The sequence below is a fragment of the Podarcis bocagei genome (assembly GCF_964188305.1).
Source record: "Podarcis bocagei genome assembly, chromosome: 13".
Lineage (NCBI taxonomy): Eukaryota > Metazoa > Chordata > Lepidosauria > Squamata > Lacertidae > Podarcis > Podarcis bocagei.
In genome coordinates this window covers 43,758,172-43,779,723 of record NC_138138.1, presented here as the reverse complement: position 1 = coordinate 43,779,723, position 21,552 = coordinate 43,758,172, and the positions used below count along the sequence as shown (strand labels likewise).

At 41.9% G+C, this 21,552-nt stretch overlaps 1 protein-coding gene across 3 annotated transcripts in view; it reads left to right on the top strand.

Moving 5' to 3' along the window:
- The first annotated feature begins 3 nt into the window (after positions 1-3).
- The window catches only part of LOC308571924 (vomeronasal type-2 receptor 26-like), a 98,121-nt gene continuing 76,572 nt past the window's right edge, over positions 4-21,552 (top strand). Inside the window, exons 1-4 of one of the 3 annotated variants that reach the window (XM_081167569.1) lie at positions 3,963-4,814; positions 5,739-5,966; positions 7,157-7,283; positions 13,121-13,981. In XM_081167569.1, coding sequence (XP_081023695.1) covers positions 5,929-5,966; positions 7,157-7,283; positions 13,121-13,981 — 1,026 coding nt within the window. In that variant the 5' untranslated portion in view covers positions 3,963-4,814; positions 5,739-5,928. Of the gene's footprint in view, positions 245-3,962; positions 5,967-7,156; positions 7,284-13,120; positions 13,982-21,552 lie in introns of those variants that run through there. The other 2 variants (XM_081167570.1, XM_081167571.1) reach the window with 2 other exon arrangements.

The window sequence follows — 21,552 nt, the reverse complement described above, 5'->3', positions numbered from 1 at the left end:
TAATACACCTGTCCTTTTCTGTATTTTGTGCTTTTCTCTGTGTGTACAGTAGAATATTTGCAAACACGTGTTCAGCAGCTGTCTTATATAATTTTTTCTAGACCTGGTGATTTTGACAGCTGTCCCATTTCCATTTGCAATGATCACTGCAGTCCAGGTTATAGAAGAGCTAAGAAAGAAGGGAAGGCATTTTGCTGCTATGATTGCTTTCCATGTCCAGAAGGGAAGATTTCAAACCAGAAAGGTAAGGAATGTCATATGTAGATGTGTTCTATTTAACAGTTGCCGCCTATTTAATAGATGGATACCATTTATTTTATAAATAGATTGACTGCAATCCAGCTGGTTCCCATCAGTGTTTTAAATGCTTAAACTAATTTCTTTAACATTCAAAATGGTGAAATGTTAGCATCCACAAAACATATGTAAAGGACTGTAGAACTCTGTGATGTCATACACTCTGTGGCAGTTATGGCAATTCTGGATTTGCTTGGAACCCATGAGAAAGAAGGCCTTTGATGCTATTGAGCTCAGATTATGCAGGAGGTAGAAATTCCTATTATTCTTACAGCAAAATTAACATTCGATATTTCAAGTTCACTACCCTGATTCAAGAACAGAATGCCATACTTAAGTAACATTTTATGTTTATTTTTCATATTTGATTTCAGGCATGGATGACTGCTTTAAATGTTCAGAAGATCATTATCCAAACATTGGCCAAGATAGAGGCCTCCATAAATACATAAACTTCCAGTCTTATGATGAAGCTCTGGGGATTATTTTGACCACATTTGCAGTTTTTTTTCCTCATTAATTACAACTTTGGTTCCTGGAATATTCCTCAAGCACCAGGACACTTCCATAGACAAAGCCAATAATCGCAACCTCACCTATGTTCTCCTGTCCTCTCTCCTCCTCTCCTTTCTTTGTGCTTTGCTATTCATTGGCAAACCAGATGAAGTGACATGTCTCCTACGGCAAACTACTTTGGTGCAATCTTCTCAGTGGCAGTTTCCTGTGTGTTAGCCAAAACCACAATAGTAGTTCTAGCTTTCATGGCTATCAAGCCAGGCTCTAGGATGAGGAGATGGGTGGGGAAACAACTGACAACCTTTATTGTTCTTTCCAGCTTCCTTGTTCAGACGGTTTTTATTACTGTGTGGCTGGCAACCTGTCCTCCATTCCCAGATGTTGACATGCACTCGATCACTGAATAAATTGTGCTAGAATGCAATGAAATATCATGTTTTGCTCTGTTTGAGCTTCGTGGGTTTCCTGGCCATTGCCAGCTTAACTTTGGCTTTCCTAGCTAGGAAGTCACCTGATACTTTGGATGAGATATGATAATCATGTTTGCCTTAAAATATTACACAGAATCCATAATTCAAAGCAAGTGATTACCTCACCTGTAATTACCAGATTATTCAGAATTACATCTTCTCCCCTTCCCTAGGGACCTCCTCTGCCCACATGCAGAATGAGGAAACTAAGACTGGAGGCTCTTATTAATAAGTATGAAGTGAACATGGTTGGGTCTATAGATATACAGAGGCTCGTCAGTATGGCTTTGAATCAGATAAGTGGGTCACCATTCAAGTTAGTCTCTACTGCTCACAGTCACTTGAATGACAGTAACAGAAGAGGTGAACTTGTTCCTAAATGAATAATCCCTTGGAAGATGGTAGTGTTTAGGTTGCTGGTGCTCTTGCTGCCACTACAGGGGATGTGCAAGTATCTTCCTCTTCCTCAGTGTTCCATCAGAGAACCTGTCCCTATTCTTCACAAATATTACCAGTCAGGAGACCTCATCATTGCTGGCATTATTTCACAGATCTACATATTTTCAGATACCCTATCCTTTGAAAAACACCCATCTCAGGAATTTTCAGATGACCATATGTAAGTAGCTGAATGTTTCTTTTAAAAAAAACATATTATATGCTGATGAAATATGTCTGGTCTGCTCACTTTTGCATGCATGTACTCCTAAATCTCTTTCCCCCTCTGTCTGCATTAATCTGTTTCTTTGCTTTTCAAAAAGAACAAACATTCCACAAACAAAAATAAATTAAAAATTGTTTTAATTTCACCATTTCCAATACTCTTTTCTTCACACAAACTTTATTGAAGAATTTTAAAACATTTACCGAGCATATAATATTGGCTTCCAGGACAACTGCTTCTACAGATGTGAAGTCTTGCCTGCAGAGATCCACATGGCATCAAAACAGGCTTGAAACATATTTTATATTATAAATTAAGCTCACATCCATGGGATATACATAAAATTGGAGCATTAAGATAATTTCTCCCTAGTGGCTGCTGTGACCCTATGTATTTTTTTACCCCTTCTAAGAAAAACCCAAAGAAAAATGCTACGTTGGTATTTCCTTATTAGGATGTGTATCCTGTGTGAATGAAGAACATGTAAACTACAAGTAACTTTTGACAGGCAGATATTAAACATACAAAACACCTCATCCAGATTCCCTATGGGCCAGAATAAATAAAAACACCTTATTGAATTATGTCTTCTGTAGATATACTAAGAGACTCTCTAAGAAGTCCTGGAATTTGAGATGGTTTTAGGAGACGTCATAGATTCATGAGCCAGTTTACTTTTACACGCCTGTGAAATGTTAGATTACAACCTGTTTTTGTACAATATCTGAACTGGATACTGAACTGAAAAGTAATCAATGTTACAATCTGAAGCAGATGAACCTTGATGCAGCATGTAACTCTCAATACAGGGTGCTGACTCACCTCTACCAGCACATCCTGGCCTTGGCATTTGCTGTAAAGGAGATCAATGAAACTCCCCAGATCTTGCCCAACGTCACCCTGGGCTTCCACATTTATAACAGCCATTTCAGTGCAAGCTGGACCTATGAAGCCTCAATGGAGCTTCTCTCAAGAAGGGCCAAGGCCATTCCTAACTATAAATGTGATGCTGAGAGCACTCCAATAGCAGTCATTGGGGGACCTAACTCTAATGTCTGTCTTCACATGACACCCATCCTGTCTACCTACAAGATACCGCAAGTAAGATCTAAATACATTCACACCTGAATTTCACTGAATTCACACTTTCAGAACTGATACATGAAATGCAGCCATTCTTTGAAATTCCCCCTTTTACGGATTTTGCAAAGCAGTTCTCCAGTCAAATAATGTGTCCAAAAATGCATAGATTAAGGTAAAGTGTGCATTAAAAATGCATGTTAGTAAAAATATACTTAAAATGCATTGTATTAGCAAATATTACTTTGCAAAGATGTGCATATTAGGCAAAATTTGCATAAAGTTTTGTATTTTAGGAGAAATTTTCATGAGGCTTAAAAAGAAATCTAATTGATGTGGTTAAATAAGAAACTTAAGAGAAATATTGACAGATCCTGCCATTCCTAACACGCACATGCACAGTGAAAGAGCAATCAATAAGGAGCTGTAAGGGTTGTGGGTCAAATTTAGCCAAAGTCCAAATTCTGAATTGGGTGGAACTAGATGAATTAGGTGGAAACTAGGTGGAAGTAGATGAATTAGGTGGAAACATTCCCAGATTCGGTGTGGCCCGCAGGAGTGATCTGGGGCTGTTGGGGCATGGTCTTGGTAGGAAGAATGAGATTGTCTTCACATGTCTGTAACAAGCACACAGTAAAACTAAGCAATTATATACGCTAGGCTGAGCATCTGGTGAGTTGAGGTTTCAATCCTGCTAGTTGCAGGGGCCTGCTTCCTCAGCGTGTTCTTTGCATGAAATGCACAGGGAAAGTAGACTCCAGTAGTTGAACACATAATTCAATCCTGCAGTCTGCAGGATCTACTTAACCCTTATAGTCTCGGCCAGAAATGAACAGAAGAAAGAAAACAAAACTACACACAAGTAATTGTTTTATATTGAAAACCATTCTTCTCATCTTTTTTCTTTTTTAAAAAATAAACCATAGCTCATATATGGCTCTTCCCCACTCATGAATAAAGAGTCTCAAGGAGTCTTCTTCTACCAAATGTTCCCAAATGGGGACCATCAATATAGAGGAATCATCAAGTTACTGCTGCATTTCCAGTGGACGTGGATTGGAGTGGTTTCTCAAGTTAGGGAAAATACAGAAGGTTTTATAGAGAATGTACTTCCAGTGTTTTCCCAGAGTGGCATCTGCTTTGACTTCATAGAAACATTCCCAAAGCTAACATCTTCCAATGGAATCACAGACATGGTGGGGGAGGGCTTTCACGCTATCAGTGTTATTATGGGGAGCACTACCAATGTTGTGGTTGTACATGGAGAAATTCATTCCATGATGGCATTGAAAATGGTGCCCCAGGTTTTAAACTTTGAGCATATACCAATGAGGACCAAGAGTAAAATCTGGTTCCTGACAGCCCAGATGGATATCACATCATTTCCATTTCAAAGATATTGGGACATAAGTTTCCTTCATGGTTCTCTTTCCCTTGCCATTCACTCAGTGGATCTGTTAGCTTTCCAGAAGTTCCTTCAGATCAAGAACCCAAGCACAGAAAAAGAAGATGGTTTTATCAAGGACTTCTGGGAAGAGTCATTTAACTGTTCATTCTCCAGTTCTGTGGCAGATAATATAGGTGGGCAAATTTGCACAGGGGAGGAGAAGATGGAGACACTCCCCGTGTCTGTTTTTGAAATGAGAATGACTGCCCATAGCTACAACATCTACAATGCAGTCTATGCAGTGGCACATGCTTTGCACATCAGACATTCATCCCAATTCAAGCACAGAGGAATGGCAGAGGGAGTAAGATGGGAGCTTCCAAATCCACAACCATGGCAGGTAATGTCTTGGTCAGATGAAAGCTGAAGGTACCTACGTATCTTTTGGTGCAAAAATGATGGTCGAGCTTTATCAACCTTCCATGAAATTAACAAGAAAGTTAATCTCATAGAATAACTTTACCATACTTCAAGCCTTTTATTTTGCCTCCACAGCAGAGATTAACAGAACTCCTCTCAGTTTGTAAAATAATTTCTTTCCATCCCTTCACAATCAAGGTAGTAAGTGCAGTGTTTTTAAAGCAAAACAAAATAAATGACCAAGTTGGGGCTAGGGTATCAAAGATTTCTTCAGAGTGTCTCACATTGCGTAGAATGCTGCTTTATACCATGTAGAGAACACTGGCAGCAACTCCCCAGTGTTTCAGGCAAAAGCCTTTCCCAGCCCTACATGGAGCTGTTGGGGATTGAACCTGGAACCTTCTGCATTTAAAGCATGAGTCACCAGTGAGCCAAAGCCCTTAGCCAGCTGCCTTACTGGAGAAGCAGAAAAGGGTATCACTGCCCATTTCCTTGCAGTTTTGAAAATACCAGAAGCAGCAACAGGGCTGCCAACCATATTGTTGGCAGTCGTGATATCTCACTCCACAATAGATACATCCATACCACAGACTTAAACCATGGGGACTGTGGTCTTTTAAAGATAGTAGAGGTCTCTTGATGGAAAAATCTTAACCTCTATTGATAAGCCTACAATGCGGAAAGTTCTTTAGTGTAACACAAAACAGTGAAAGTTAAAGTAGTGGTGCAGATGTAGTCAATATTCCATGCTTTGGGATTTTAAGTGACCTTTTGCTGTTTCTAACATTAGCTTGCACAAAGATTTCATGGGATCATAATCCTGAACCTTGGATGTATTTTCACCGTGTTGTATGATAACATAATAAGAGCATTTATATAAACCTTTCTTATTTTTATTATTTAGCTCCATCAGATTCTCAGAAGTATTTCATTTAACAACAGTGCAGGAGAAAAGGTGCGTTTTGACGCAAATGGTGAATTAATTGCTGGCTTTGACATTATAAACTGGCTCATGTTTCCAAATCAGTCCTTTCTTAGAGTCAAAATTGGGAAGATAGACTCTCTGGGCACCCAGGAAAAATCGTTCACCATTCATGAGGATGCCATTGTATGGCCCAGCCAATTTAACCAGGTGGGTTCTCTGCACTTTTCAGGGTTCATTCCTTCACCTGCCCAATGGTCAGGAAGAAGATAGTTACTCAAATGGCTGTTTCTCAGTATTCTGTAAATATAGTGAGACTTGTTCAATCTGAACTTTCATGTGCCACTTAATGTTCCTTCTGCAATTACAAGGAATCATTCATTCAGAGCGGTAGCACCAACACTCCAGAACCCACTCCTGATTAATATTAAGCATGCTCCTTCACCTTTTTTTGTTTTTTGCTAAAACCCCTTTTCATTCGTTAAGCATGTGGTGGCAGGATAGGTAAGTATCAATATCTCTCCACATTGAACACTACTGTCAGCTGATTGAAGCGGGTGGTGGTGTGGTCTAAACCACTGAAACTCTTGGGCATGCCGATCAAAACATCAGCGGTTCAAATCTGTGCAACGGGTGAACTCCCATTGCTCTGTCCCAGCTTCTGCCAACCTAGCAGTTTGAAAGCATACCAGTGCAAGTAGATAAATAGTTACCACTGTGGTGGGAAGGTAAACAGCATTTTTGTGCGTTCTGGCTTCCGTCAAGGTGTTACGTTGCACCAGAAGCGGTTTAGTCATGTAGGCCACATCATCATCATCATCATCATCATCATACATTAAATACATACACATTGCCCGGAAAGCTGTCTGTGGACACGCGGCAGCTCCCTCAGCCTGAAGAGAGATGAGCACCACACCCCATAGTCACCTTTGACTGGATTTAACCATCCAGGGGTCATTTACCTTTACCTTTTTATCTACACAGATACATACAGAGAGGGGGGGAGAGAGATGGAGGGGGGGAGAGAGGCGGGGGGGAGAGAGAGGGAGAGAGAGAGAACTCGCTACTTACATTCAACTTGTGGGTACAGTGGTACCTTGGCTTACAGATGCTTCAAGTTACAGACGCTTCAGTTTACAGACTCCGCTAACCCAGAAATAGTAACTCGGGTTAAGAACTTTGCTTCAGGATGAGAACAGAAATCGTGCTCCGGTGGTGCAGCGGCAGCGGGAGGCCCCATTAGCTAAAGTGGTACCTCAGCTTAAGAACAGTTTCAGGTTAAAAACGGACATCCAGAACGAATTAAGTTCTTAACCTGAGGTACCACTGTACTGCATTCGTAATACTCTCTAGTGTTCATGCTATTACCTAAAACATTCTATTCTGATATTTATGGACAGACCCTGCCCATTTCTATATGCAATGATCATTGCAGTTCAGGTTACAGTCGAACCAAGAAGGAAGGGAAGCCATTTTGTTGCTATGATTGCTTTACATGTCCAGAAGGAAAGATTTCCAACCAGAAAGGTAAGAAAGGTTTTAAAATGTTATATATAGATGTATGTAAGCCACCTATTTCAAAGATGATTTTGACCCTCCCTAGGGTATATAAATGTTCAAGAGGGCCACTCTGGGCTACTAATGAATTTTGTTGAGTTTTATTTAATCTGAGTTTTAAATAAATAAAATGAGTTTTATTTAATCTGTATATGCTCTCAGCTCAGCTAAAGCCTTACCAAGCAAACAGAGCCCTTTCTGTCATCAGAACACGCTTTCCGATCTGCTTAAACCATGAGCCAGAACTTTCTTGTCAAAATCTCTCCTCTATTTCACTGATCACCTTCATCATATCAGGTGCAGTAACAGCTGCAGTTCAGAAAGTGTAGAAACACCAATTCTAGTCTCATACCCTTCAACATTTCTCTGATCAAAATAGGGATGTCCTATACCATAATAGTAATAATAATAACTTTACTATTTATACCCCATCCATCTGACTGGGTTGCCACCCTGGGTGGCTTCTAACATATATAAAGCATGATAAAACATTAGACATTAAAAAAAACTTCCCTATGCAGAAGGCTTGGGGGGGTCAGATAACTCCACACCCTACAACATTTCTCTGCTGAAGATAGGGACATCCCACCATACCCTCCAACATTTCTCCTTTGAAAATAGGGACGTCCTAAGGGAAAGTGGGGCATTCTGGGATCAAATCAGAAACCAGGATGGTGTTAAGGATGTGTAAATTGATCTCTCTACACTCAGAGAAGCCTTGACACTGTGATGGTTTTATGGTCTTTATTTATTGCTGTTTATACAACCCGGGTGGGAGCCCGTGTAAATCAGTCTTCCTCGGAGCTGTCAGTTGGGAGCACTGACTTCCTCTTCCGTCTAAAACACAGAAAGCGTGGGATCTTTATGACACTTTCCCTGCATTCCCAAAGTCTCCCAAGATGCCTTGAGTGCAGAGATTCATGCATCTGCTCCGCCTCTGACCCTGAACTTAACCCTTGCAACGCCTGTGAATCTGCCTGTTCTCTCTCCTGTGTCTCTTCTTCCTGCGTTCCCTCCCAGACCAAGTCCTCCTCCCCCTGCATGGGCTGGGAATACCAATAACCCCTGCTCACTCCATTGCCTCCTTCCGCTTCAGAAACTCCATCTTCAATCCCATCCTCCTGCCTCTCATACAGCTCAGTCTCACGGGTGTGCTCTGAGGGCACCCTGACAGATGGCTTCTGTAAAGCGGGGACATCCATGGAAAATATGAACACTTGGAGGGACTGTAGCCTTTAGTTGTATTCCACCAAAATACTGAAGTAGTTTATGAAGTGTGCAGCTATTTGCATTATTTCCACAAATATGACACTGAATCAGAGATGGTCAGATGTGAGGGGAGCAATGTGGCCTAGTCTACATGAGCCAACAGACACTTGCCTTTTGGGAAGAAAGGACAGAACAAGAGAGGCAATCAAAGACCACATCAGGGCCTAGTTCAGTTGGCTAAAGACAGGGCTAACTGAAGAAACAAACATCTGGTGCCTGCTGCTGGCTGGTTCAATAGGCTGGTTATTTTGCTTTGTGATCTGCTGTGTTTTCTAAATGTTGTTGACTGCTTTGAAGATTTGAGTAAAGAAGTAGGATATAAAACAAAAGGCTGTGGAAGCATTTCCCCCTACCACCAATGAACTCCAAAAGTCTGCAGTAAACATATTCTTTGTGTGTGTTTTTTATTTTTAGACATGGATGACTGTTTTCAATGTCCAGAAGATCAGTACCCAAACCTTGGCCAGGTTATATGTCTCCCAAAAGACATAAGCTTCCTGTTTTACGATGAACCTCTGGGGATCAGTTTGGTCACGCTTGCTCTTTTATTGACTTTCATTACAGCTTTGGTGCTGAGGATCTTCATCAAGCACAAAGACACTCCCATAGTCAAAGCCAACAATCAGACCCTCACCTATGTTCTCCTCCTAGCCCTCATTCTCTCCTTCCTTTGTCCTTTGCTATTCATTGGCCAGCCCACAAAAATAACATGTCTCCTTCAACAAACTGCTTTTGGAGTCATCTTCTCAGTAGCAGTGTCTTGCATCTTAGCAAAAACAACTATAGTGGTTCTAGCTTTCATGGCTACCAAGCCAGGGTCCAGAATGAGGAGATGGGTGGGGAAACAACAGGCTACCTCCATTGTTCTTTTCTGCTCCCTGATTCAAGCCATTATTTGTAGTGTGTGGCTGGCAACGTCTCCCCCATTCCCAGATTTGGATATGCACTCTGTGACTAAAGAAATTGTTTTGGAATGTAATGAAGGGTCAGTCACCATGTTCTACAGTGTCTTGGGCTTCATGGGCTTGCTAGCCATTGTCAGCTTCACTGTGGCTTTCCTAGCCAGGAAGTTACCAGACAGTTTTAATGAAGCCAAGTTCATCACCTTCAGCATGTTGGTTTTTTGCATTGTGTGGCTGTCCTTTGTTCCAACCTACCTGAGTACCAAGGGAAAGTACATGGTGGCTGTGGAGATCTTTTCTATTTTGGCCTCTAGTTTTGGGTTACTGGGCTGCATCTTCTTCCCCAAATGTTATATCATTTTGCTGAGGCCAGAGTTAAACAGCAGGGGACAGCTTATTATAAGAAAGAGTTAAAGCATAAATAAGTCTATTTGATGTAGCAAATCATAACTGGACTAAATCTCCTTGAATTCATTTTTCTTCATCTCAGAATGCCTCAAGCCAACAAAACTGTTCTCCAAAGCCAGCAGAACAGCCCTGACAAATTACAGTGGTACCTCGGTTGTCGAATGTAATCTGTTCTGGAAGACCTTTGACTTCCAATACACTAGACAACCAAGGTGCGGCTTCCAATTGCTTACAAGAGCTTCTAGCACTCAGCGGAAGCCACGTCAGACGTTAGACATCCGAGGTACATTCAATAATGGAAAAAATTACTTCTGGGTTTTCGGCATTCGAGAACTGAAACAATCAACAACAGAGGCATTTGGGAACCAAGGTACCACAGTACCTCATGTCTCCTAGACTGAGAGAGCTGACTACATATTTTGGAAACTCCATTATTTACAAGGTCTTCTATTTCTTACTTCTAACTTCACCAGTACACTACTGGTCCATTTTTATCTAATGAAAGGAAATTTAAAATTGCACTTCTGAGTATGTGACAAATACATTTTCTTCAGCAATTCCAGAGGGAATTCTTAGCACTGGATGAATAATTACATTGCTTCTTGATGATTAACAGGGCTATAATTTGAGTCTGATTTTGGATGCTCCCAAATTGCGTCATTTTGGGAAAATAAACTACCATTTAAACAAGACAATTTTAACTCAGAAAAGAGAAAACGTGGTTTCTGCATAGAACAGTTGCCTTTGTATTGAGAATGGTGGTTTTAGTGGTCTTGCTTCTGGAACTGTTTTCATACAAAGTATGTCAGGCTCACATAGCAAAATGCAGGCTTCAAGATCCACACCGTCCACTTCACATGTATCATCAGCCAGGAGAGTTCCTCATTGGTGGCATTGTTTCCCATGGTGGTTTCATCTCCTCTCCAGCAAAATTCACTGAGGAACCCCCACCAGCACTGCCTGAAGAGCTTGTGTGAGAACTAAGCCAGTCATTCATTACAGCAGAGGAATGATCAAACCAAGAGCTTCAGCCTCAGAATAATGACTGAGGCTGCAAACTTCAACCCATTTACCTTGAGATAACCACTTTTGATTTCAGTGGGACATATGCTGATGCAAAAATCCATAGGAATCTCTTGTGAATTAAGAGAATCCTGTTGAAGCTCCCATTTCTCAATAGTGAAATGAATATAAATGTATTGAAATGTATACGTGTGTGTGTGTGTGTGTGTGTGTGTGTGTGTGTGTGAGAGAGAGAGAGAGAGAGAGAGAGAGAGAGAGAGAGAGAGAGAGAGAACCCTTTTGAAAAGCCAGTTTTGATAGACTTTATCTGAACAGGAGTGTTAGTGAGAATGAATTAAAAGAACCTGTTCTGAACCTGAATGCTCATATCGTTTCATTTTCTGATCTTAGGCTAAAGTTTGTTTCACAATGATGGTATATATTATGAAGCATAGAATTCTGTGAATTACAACAACCATCACTGCTTCATGAATAGGAAAGGGGTCATTGCAGGAGAGAGCCGTGGCGGCAGCAGGAGGCCCCATTAGCTAAAGTGGTACCTCAGGTTAACAACAGTTTCAGGTTAAGAACAGACCTCCAGGACAAATTAAGTTATTAACCTGAGGTACCACTGTATCTCAAGGGCTGTCACCAGGAAGATTAACTATTGTGCTGATATGTAAAATTATATATCAGTTCCTTCTGATATTGTTTACAACTCTCATTCTAGGGTGGTGCCTAAGGTATGTAAAATGATATACCAGTATATGTTCCTTCTGATGCCATTTGCAACTCTCATTCTAGGGTGGTGCCTAAGATTTACCAGCACATTGTGGCCTTGGCATTTGCAGTTAAGGAGATCAATGAAGACCCTCACATCTTACCCAATATCACCTTGGGCTTTCACTTGTATGACAGCTATAACAATGCAAGGAGCACATATCTCGCCACACTGCTGCTTTTATCCAGGGTGGAGAAATTTGTCCCAAACTATATATGTGATGTTGAAAATAATCTGGCTGGGGTCATTGGGGGACTTGATTCTGAAATCTCCTTTTATGTAGCAACTGTTTTGGATATCTTTAAGATTCCACAGGTAGGACACCTATGTATAATACCTCTATTAGCTTGCATAGAGAAAGAGGCTGAATTCACAGCACCAGTTCAGGGTGTATCACCAATTCAGGGTGAGAATGAAATCTGGAGCAGAACCAGTTCCTTGGAAAATACAGAAGGTACAGAATTAAAATAAGATAAAAATTACCTGAATAAGGGGAAAGAAATGCTGCAATACCAGAAAAAATATGTCACACCCCCAATCTCTTACATACACCTCAAGGACACTGATATCCCAAAGGCCACTGAATGTTTAGGGGGAAAGGGTTTTCAAATTAAACACACGCTGGAAGTATGGCAAATTGCAGATACAGTGGTACCTCAGGTTTCATATGCTTCAGGTTATATACACTTCAGGTTACAGGCTCCAGAAACCCAAAAATAGTGCTTCAGGTTAAGAACTTTGCTTCAGGATGAAAACAGAAATCGTGCTCCGGCAGTGCAGCAGCAGCAGGAGGCCCCATTAGCTAAAATGGTGCTTCAGGTTAAGAACAGTTTCAGGTTAAGTACGGACCTCCAGAATGAATTAAGTACTTAACACGAGGTACCACTGTACAGTTCAATTCTGCAGGAGAACAGTAATAGTATTGAACAGCTGGTTCCAATTTGAAATAAATATTCATAAGTGAAGTCTGAAAAGCCTTGAAAAGGAAAAGGCAGAAATGGAAGTTGTGGCAGTTGGGGTATGTGCATTGTGAAGACAAAAGAAGCTTCAGAGAAGGAATGTGTATCCGACCCGTGTTGCAATTCTGACATGACTACGGTAAATAATGTCTAATGCAGTTTTAGGCAATCATCTGTTTGTGTCCCTCCAATCAGTTTTATATATCGTACAAGACCCTGCAAGTATGCATAAATTTTTGCTGTTGTTGTTTTAAAAAAGCAACAATGCCCCCCCTGTCAACAGAACAAATATTTAACAAGCAGGCATGAGAGATGGTCCCAATTTTAGGCCATTTGCATGTGTATAAATGAGAAAGGAATGCAACCCCTGGTGGGTGGCAAAAGGCATATCTGACTAACAGGATTCATCACATAATGTATATGAATAGTTTGAAAGAACTCTGCAAATATTACTTTGTCTCTTCTCTTCCTCCATTGCCTCTTTAGCTCATTTATGGCTCTGCTCCAGTGATGAATGATAAAAGCCCAGGGCTTCCCTTCTACCAGATGGCAGCCTCAGAAGCCCTTCAGTATGAGGGAATTCTCTCTTTGCTTCTGCATTTCAGGTGGACGTGGATTGGAGTCATTGCAACGGACAATGAAAATGGAGAAAGATTTGTGCAAACCATTTCCCCAATGTTTACCAAGAGTGGTGTCTGTTTTGCATTCATAGAAAGAATCCCCAATTTCAGTTTTATTTCTGAAATGTATGGCATGCTACAACAAGCAGCCCATATACAAGATCAAATTTTTAGCAGCAAAGCTAACGTAGTCATTGCCTCTGGAGAATCTTATTCCATGGCAACTTTTAGATGGCTTTCATACCTATCAGAACATGATGACATGACAAAGAAAGTAAAAAGTAAAGTATGGATAACAACAGCCCAGGTTGAGTTTGCTTCATTTGTCTTTCAAAGGAACTGGGATTCAAGAATATTCAATGGTGCTATATCCTTTGAAATTCACTTCAGAAACCCACCAGGATTTCATCAGTATGTTGTGCACAGAAACCCTTCCAGCACAGATGGGGACGGTTTTATCAGGGACTTCTGGCAACAAGCCTTTGAATGTGTACTCCCAGATATCACTGCAGACAAGGCAGAGGGGAATATTTGCACCGGAGAAGAGAAGCTGGAGATCCTTCCTGGGTCATTTTTTGAAGTGAGCATGACAGGCCATAGCTATAGCATCCACAGCGCTGTCTATGCCATGGCCCATGCTTTACATGCCATGTCCACTTCCAGATTCAGACATAGAGGAATGGCGTACGGAGGGAGAGGGAAGAATCTGAATCAACAGTCTTGGCAGGTAAAGGCTGAATATTCTCAATTGGCAAAGCCCTGTTACTTCCTGACACTTTTTGCGTTCCCAAAAGCCTATGAACTTGTTCTTTCCTCTCAGAGTTCAAACGTTTGAGCAGGTGTATTAGGAAGAAGAACACAGAACTGAATTTATAATTCTGCAGACAGAGTAGGAGATGGCACTGATATGATAGTATCCTAGATAATTCCCCACATATTGTGCTGCTTCAAATGACAGTAGGCCCTATAGAAAAGGGAAGTGATAGTGGTGTCCTTCCTTCAGTAGGTACTGCCCTGTGTTTGAGCAGAAAGCATTTGTATGAGGGAAGCTTTGCAGTCCAATGATATCCCATTCCATTCAAAGATTGGTTTCAGATAATCTCCGTTGCCAAATGTTTCAGCTCCGAAATGTTGAAAACCCGAAAATAAGTGTTCCGGTTTTCAAACTGATATTGAAAGAGGCAATCGGAAGCCACGCCTTGGAAATCAAACGTTTTAGAAGTCAAAAGTCCTTCCAGAATGGATTAAATTTGAATTCCAAGGTTTCACTGTTCTATCCTATGTTTGAAGAGAAAGCATTTGTATGAGGGAAGCTTTACAGCCCAGTGAGGTGCCGCTGCATTCATATATAGGAAACTATGGTAACGGTTGAGAGAGATGATCAGCATTCCCTCTATCCCATATCAACCAAATCCTTCCTTAGAACAGGTGTTCGCACACCACTGCAGTGTCTTCTGAGATGTTCAGGGAGACAAGGGAGGGGAGGGGAGGGGAGGGGGGAGAGAGAGAGAGAGAGAGACCTCACTACATACACATATTAGACTTATGGGCTAAATAAAGGGTTGTTAGAAAGATTGAGAGAGAGGCATGTGTGTGAAAGAAAACTGATAGGCTCTCTCCATGCTTGGACCTGAATCCACTGACAGTTCATTGAATCATCCCCCACCACTTGCTGTAGGTTCTGCTCCTAGGGGAAAATGCTGCAGTCTTTTCCAAAACCTTGTCTTTTCTGTTTTCAATCTAGCTCCATCACTTTCTGAGAAGCATCTCATTTAACAGTACTGCAGGAGATGTGGTCTTCATCAACCAGAATGGAGAGGCAGCATCTAGCTTGGATATTGTCAACTGGATTATATTCTCCAACCAAAGTTTGCACCGAGTGAGAGTTGGGAGGATAGATCCACAGGCTCCTCCAGACCAATCATTACTCCTTGATGAAGATGCCATCACATGGCACAGTTGGTTTAACCAGGTAGGGTTGCATTGTTTGCTAATTCAAAAGAGATTCAGTATTGAATAAGCAATCATTATCCACCTGCAGGTCTACTCACTGTCTTTTGAGTCGTAAATTGATGAGTGGTGTATGACCAAAGCATCCAGGTACCAGATTAAGAGCCAAACGTTTGCTGCTAGAAGACCAATATTTTATTAAGGAGGTTACAAAACAGAACCCTTTTACTAAAAAATAAAGTTAAGCATGGCTAACAGTGTAAATACGACTTAGGGGGTTGCTAGTTCAGATGAAAATAACAAAAGCTAGGTTGTCTAAGCCTAATCCCAACCATTCACAGACCACACTACAAGCTGCATCCATGCACATGTGGGTTTTGCACCACGCAATCCTTCATCTGAATGTGCGCCATTAGGTCCAGATCAAATATCAGTTTTTCTATGAAAGGGCCTGGAGACAGGAGGGCAAGTTTTCTTTCAGTCAAATAGAGCCTCTTGGTACATTCCCCCAGCACAAGAGGGGATACATGCTCAGAGACCATGAAGCTACAAAGTGGATTTCTTCACAATCATTGTGACCTTGAAGCAACAATATATCAAACAATGCAGACAAGTGTTAAGTTCGACTAATTAAATGGATTATTTTTTCCACTGGAAGACTTCAACTAGAATCCTAAGTAGAAAAAGAAAATTATTGTAAAATAAACCAAAGCAATTGGGATTTCTTTACGCTTATTAAATACTGATTTCTGACAGAGTGAAACATGATGTAAAATTTGATAAGCCCCAGGATTTGGTCTTTCTTGCTAGAAAGGTGGGGAAAGGAGGCAAAATAATACCAGAGGAAGAAACTGAGAGCAGACAGCAGCAGGTGTGTTCTCCTGCACCTCAGGGTGCAGGTGGAAGAGTGAAGGACTGATATGAGAAGAAAGGTATGAAGAGCAAGAGAGCATTAGGAATGGAAGCATCAATCTTTAAAAAAGGAGTGATCTCAAAATTAGTTTTTCAATGTATTATCAGGGACTGGGTAGAGGAGGAATGGTGGAGACCACTTCCCCAGTCTGACCCTTCCAGAGAAGAAGAAGACAGTTCAGAATTACAACAGGGGTTTAATGGAGGTCCCAGCTCAAAGGAAGGTGTGGGGGGGGGGAGAGTTGGGAAATATTGGGGGAAGAGGAGGAGGCAGAGCTGGAGCAGCTGGCTGACACTTTATCACTAGAAAGCATTCCAGGCCCACCATCTCCCAGATCCCGGCAAGCCTCATAAGAGTGAGAGCAAAGGTCTTGAAGACAGATGGCACTAAGTGGCAACCATAGGCAGGGTGCTGTTGCTGAATGAGGATGTGGGAGAGAAGGGGGCTGGAGATTTACTGAGGACAATGCCATTATTCCAAGAGGCTGCATTCCCAAGCCTCTCTCTGTAAATATTGAATAACAAGTAGATGGTAAGGACTTTTCCTTTTCTCATCCATTCCTGGCAACCTGCAGTGGGAGTTGGTTCCCCTGCTGCCTGCCAGGTATATTTTGTTCTTAACCTACTGAGAATTGTGTTGCAGCTTACCAAGAAGTGTCATAGGTTTTGGATAGCTTCATTCCAATTCATGTATTTGTCCAGAATATTTTCGTATTGGAATTCACAAAGATTGCATTCCTCAAAAATAATAATTATTATTATTGTTATGTTTATTTGTTTATTTATTTATTTATTCATTCCTTCATTTTCCGCCCATCTGGCTGGGTTTCCCCAGCCACTTTGGGCAGCTTCCAACAAAATCTTAAAATGTAATAGTCCGTTAAACATTAAAAGCATTCAATAATAATAATAATAATAATAATAATAATAATAATAATAATAATAATAATAATAACAACAACCACCCCCAATCTGGGTGGGTTTCCCCAGCCATTCTGCATTCCTCAAAAAAAAAAAATGATGATGATGATGATGATAATGATGATAATAATGATAATAATGATAATAATAATATCCCCTATCTGGGTAGGTTTTCCCAACCACTCTGGGTGGCATATTCAGAACTTTTCCCCAGGCAGCATCTGATGAGTCCAAGTATAGGTGTAGCAACAGGCACAAAAATGAGTTCTAGAGCTGTATACCTAGTGGACAGCATACTCAAAAGTAAGAATTATAACAAAATTACCAAAGAAATCAAAGTGACTTCAAAGTGTACTTTAATGGACAGGGCAATCTTTGCAGAACAAATGGGGTACTGCACATCCCAGAACAATATTAAGGGAATATCACATAACTCCAAACATTACTACTACTACGAATATGAAAAGAGTAGTTGCTCTCTGTATGGCCATTACATATTACTGAAATTCTGTGCCAGTTTAGTAACATAGGGAAAGGCCCCAAAACATAAAGGATTCCAGAGTCATTAGTTTCTTGATGAACCTTCTGCTCTTTCATTTATGGATTAGACTCAGCCTCTTTCTGTCTGTACTGAGCATTGTCTTCCAGGATCCAGCAAGAAAGTGAAGGAGGGAGAGCCCCCTTGCTGCTACAATTGCATCCCATGTCCAGAGGGGAAGATTGCAAACCAGGATGGTAGGAGAAATAAATAGATTCAATAGATCCAGACTCAGTACTTAGGATTGAATGGTCCTGTAAGGAAGGCTGAGTTTAAGTTTCAAAAGAGGAGATGATCTGCTGTGTGTGTGATCCTGCCTCTTTGTAATCATTGCCCTTCAGATAGTCTACATATGCTAATCAAATGAGCATGACTATGCATTGAGAGTAGTTGGGTGGTATGTGTTTCAAATCATATCTAGATTGCCACTCCTTCATAGCTGTCAACCGTCCCTTATTTGGCGGGAAACTCCCTTATCCCAGCGCCATGTCCCGCTGCTGTCCCGGATTGATAATGTCCCTTAAATTTCCCGGGTTTAAAAGGAAGCAGCTCCTCTCCCTCCCTCCCTGCCAGCCAGGGAGGAGGGAGGCTCCAGCTGTGTTGCTTGGCTGCGTTGCTCACCTCAGCTCAACTCACCTGAATTATCTAGAAGGGGTTGTTGGCCTCCGCTCTGGGCGCCGGCTCAGAGGAGAAGGAGTGAGGCTGGCGCCACAACTGCTTGGGCCGCGAAGGGCTGTGCTAGCCCACCAGCATGGCAGCGAGGGCGGCCGCCAAGAGCCCGGCAACTAAGTGCAGCATTTTCCACCAGCTCGCTGTCATCCACGCGAGCACAAACCTCCGCCGGTCCCTGCTGAGGCAAAGCCGGCTGGAAAAGCCATCCGCTTCCGCCTCAGCCCACTTGAAGGGTAGGGCGGCTGCCCACCAGCTCCGCCGTATTTGGTTAGGCCCTCCCTTCTTCGGCTCCATTGGAGAACCGCCTCCGCTGTCAGAGCACGCAAGGTGAAGCAACAAGCACCTGGCCAGGCCGTGCAGAAGCCATAGTGGACCGGTCCAAAGGGCTGTGTGCGGCATGGATGAATGGGTGCGCCTCTCGCACGGGTGCCTTCTTTCCTAAGCCAAGTGTCTCCCATACCTGACATCAGGACTCAACCCTCGCTTGGGGGACCTGCTGCTGCTGCTTAAGCAGCAACATACAGCAGGGGCGTAGCAAGGATTTGGGGAGGGGGCAGGACAACCACCTGCCATCATCCTGTGCAAATTCAGAATGAAATTCCTCAGCAACAGTTGTTTAAAATTACTTCCTTTTGACCCTCAGTGCTCAGACAAATCTGTCAAAATCTTTCTACAATTTCTTTTAGTTAAATATTTGTATTTATTTACTTGATTTAGGGTTAGGCAGCTGCTAAGCCCCTGAGCTATAGCATACCTCTGAAAAACAAGCAAAAAACACAAACATTTTCCGTTGTAGAAACGGTTTGCTTGCTTTTTTTATTATCTCGCTGTACACTGCTTTGATGGCTTCAGGCTGTGAATCAGTTTAAATTAAAGGAATAGCAGTAAATGTCGCAAGAGGAGAAGGCTTGCGGATATGGTGCCAAAGTGGCTGGAATCTGGAAAGCTTCTTGAAGGGTACCTGGTATTTGAATTTGAATAGCAGACCTCATCACAAATTAGTTTTGAAATCTCTGTGAGCTTCAAGACCAGGGAGGTGGGCGAAGTTCTCATTGCTCCTAGACTGTAGCTGGTAACTTCAATTTGAGTTGCTGGATAGACCAGTCACAAAACTCTTGACAGCACAATCTGGTCTATCACAATAAGCTCAATAAAGCCTACTTCCATGTAAATGGGTATAGGATTGCAGCTTCCAAGTTGAAGCCTCCAGAAGTGCGCCATTGAGGTTCCCAACCTGTGTGTGTGCAGGCGCACAAATGTGAATAATAATAATAATAATAATAATAATAATAATAATAATAATAATGTATTTATACCCTGCTCATCTGGCTGGGTTTCCCCAGCCACTCTGGGCAGCTCCCAACAGAATATTAAAACACGATAAAACATCAGACATTACAAACTTCCCTAAACAGGGCTGTCTTTTAAAAGTAAGACATGGGGGGGTGCCAAACTGGGTCTTTGCCCCAGGTGAAAAAATCCTAGTTTCACTCCTGGGTTGGAGTAGGTGGCCCTTGAGGTCACTTCCCAACGCTGCAGATTCTATGATTCTAAGTTCAGTTGGCCTTTTCCCTTCAAACATAGGCATCTCCTAGGGACACTGGCCCCCCTTCCAGGACTGGATTCAGGTTTGATGAGGCCCTAAGCTACAGAAGGTAATGGGGCCCTTTCTATGTCCAGCTGTCCTTTGTCAAAAACAAATTGTTGCTGTTTTTTTGTGTTGAATATATGCTATATGGTAATTTATGGACCTAATAGGTATCTAAAGCCATTTGCACGCAACAAAATATGTATTTTATCCAAGTAACTGTTGATCCCTTATTTTGACTGCTGATCCCTTATTTTCGAGGCTGCTGGACCCTTATTTTCAAATCTGTAAGTTGACAGCTATGCACTCCTTCTGACTTGCGCAGGCTGCACCCAGGCTAGTGTGAATAAACATTCAGTTGTCATTGGCTCTGGCTGTGGCACCACATAGTTCTGAACCAATTAAATTCAACAATACAACATTGCAGCACATTAGACAGTATTCAACATGTGTTTTAATATGAGCAGAGCTCTTTTCTTCTCAGACAGAAAGTCAACATTGGACCCAACAAGGTGATATGAGCTAAAGGTCATTTCCTTATTTTCCCCAGATATGAATGACTGTAATAAATGCCCAGACAAAGAATATCCAAGCAAGAACCGGAATGCATGTCTACCCAAGGATATCAGCTTCTTGTCTTATGAAGAACCTTTGGGCATCAGTTTAGCCTGCTGCTCTCTTTCCCTTTCCTTGATCACAGCTCTGGTACTAGGTACATTTATAAAACACCATGACACACCCATTGTCATTGCAAACAACCGAAACCTCACTTACACTCTCCTCACCTCTCTCCTGCTCTGTTTCCTTTGTGCATTGCTCTTCCTTGGCCGACCTGAGAAGGTGACATGCCTCCTCCGACAAACAGTTTTTGGCATCATCTTCTCAACTGCTGTTTCTTGTGTCCTGGCAAAAACCTTCACTGTGGTTTTGGCCTTCATGGCTACAAAACCAGAATCCAGGATGAGGAAATGGGTGGGGAAAGGACTAGGCCACTCCATTCTCCTTTCCTGCTCCATTGTTCAAGCAGGAATATGTACTGTATGGCTGGCAACCTCTCCCCCATACCCAGATGTGGACATGCACTCAATGACAGAAGAAATTATACTAGAATGTAATGAAGGGTCTGTGGCAATGTTTTTCTGTGTCCTCATCTACATGAGCTGCTTGGCAACTGTAAGTTTTGCTGTGGCTTTCCTCGCCAGGAAGTTACCAGACAGTTTCAACGAAGCCAAGTTTATCACTTTCAGCATGTTGGTCTTCTGCAGTGTTTGGCTCTCCTTTATTCCTTCCTACCTGAGCGCCAAGGGAAAATATATGGTGGCAGTGGAGATCTTCTCCATCTTAGCCTCCGGTATTGGGCTGCTGGTTTGCATCTTTTCCCCCAAATGTTACATAATCATTCTGAGGCCTGAGCTGAACAATAGGGAACAGCTAATAAGGAAGAAAAATTAAAGACTTAAGAAACCTGTCCACAAAAATAACCTGCCTCCTTCGACAAACTGCTTTTGGAGTCATCTTCTCCATAGCAGTGTCTTAGCAAAAACAACTATAGTGGTTCTAGCTTTCATGGCTACCAAGCCAGGCTCCAGAATGAGGAGATGGGTGGGGAAACACGTGGCCATCTCCATTGTTGTTTTCAGTTTCCTCATTCAAATGATGATTCGTAGTGCCTTGCTGATAGTTGCTCCCCAAATCCCTGATTTAGGTAAGCACTCAG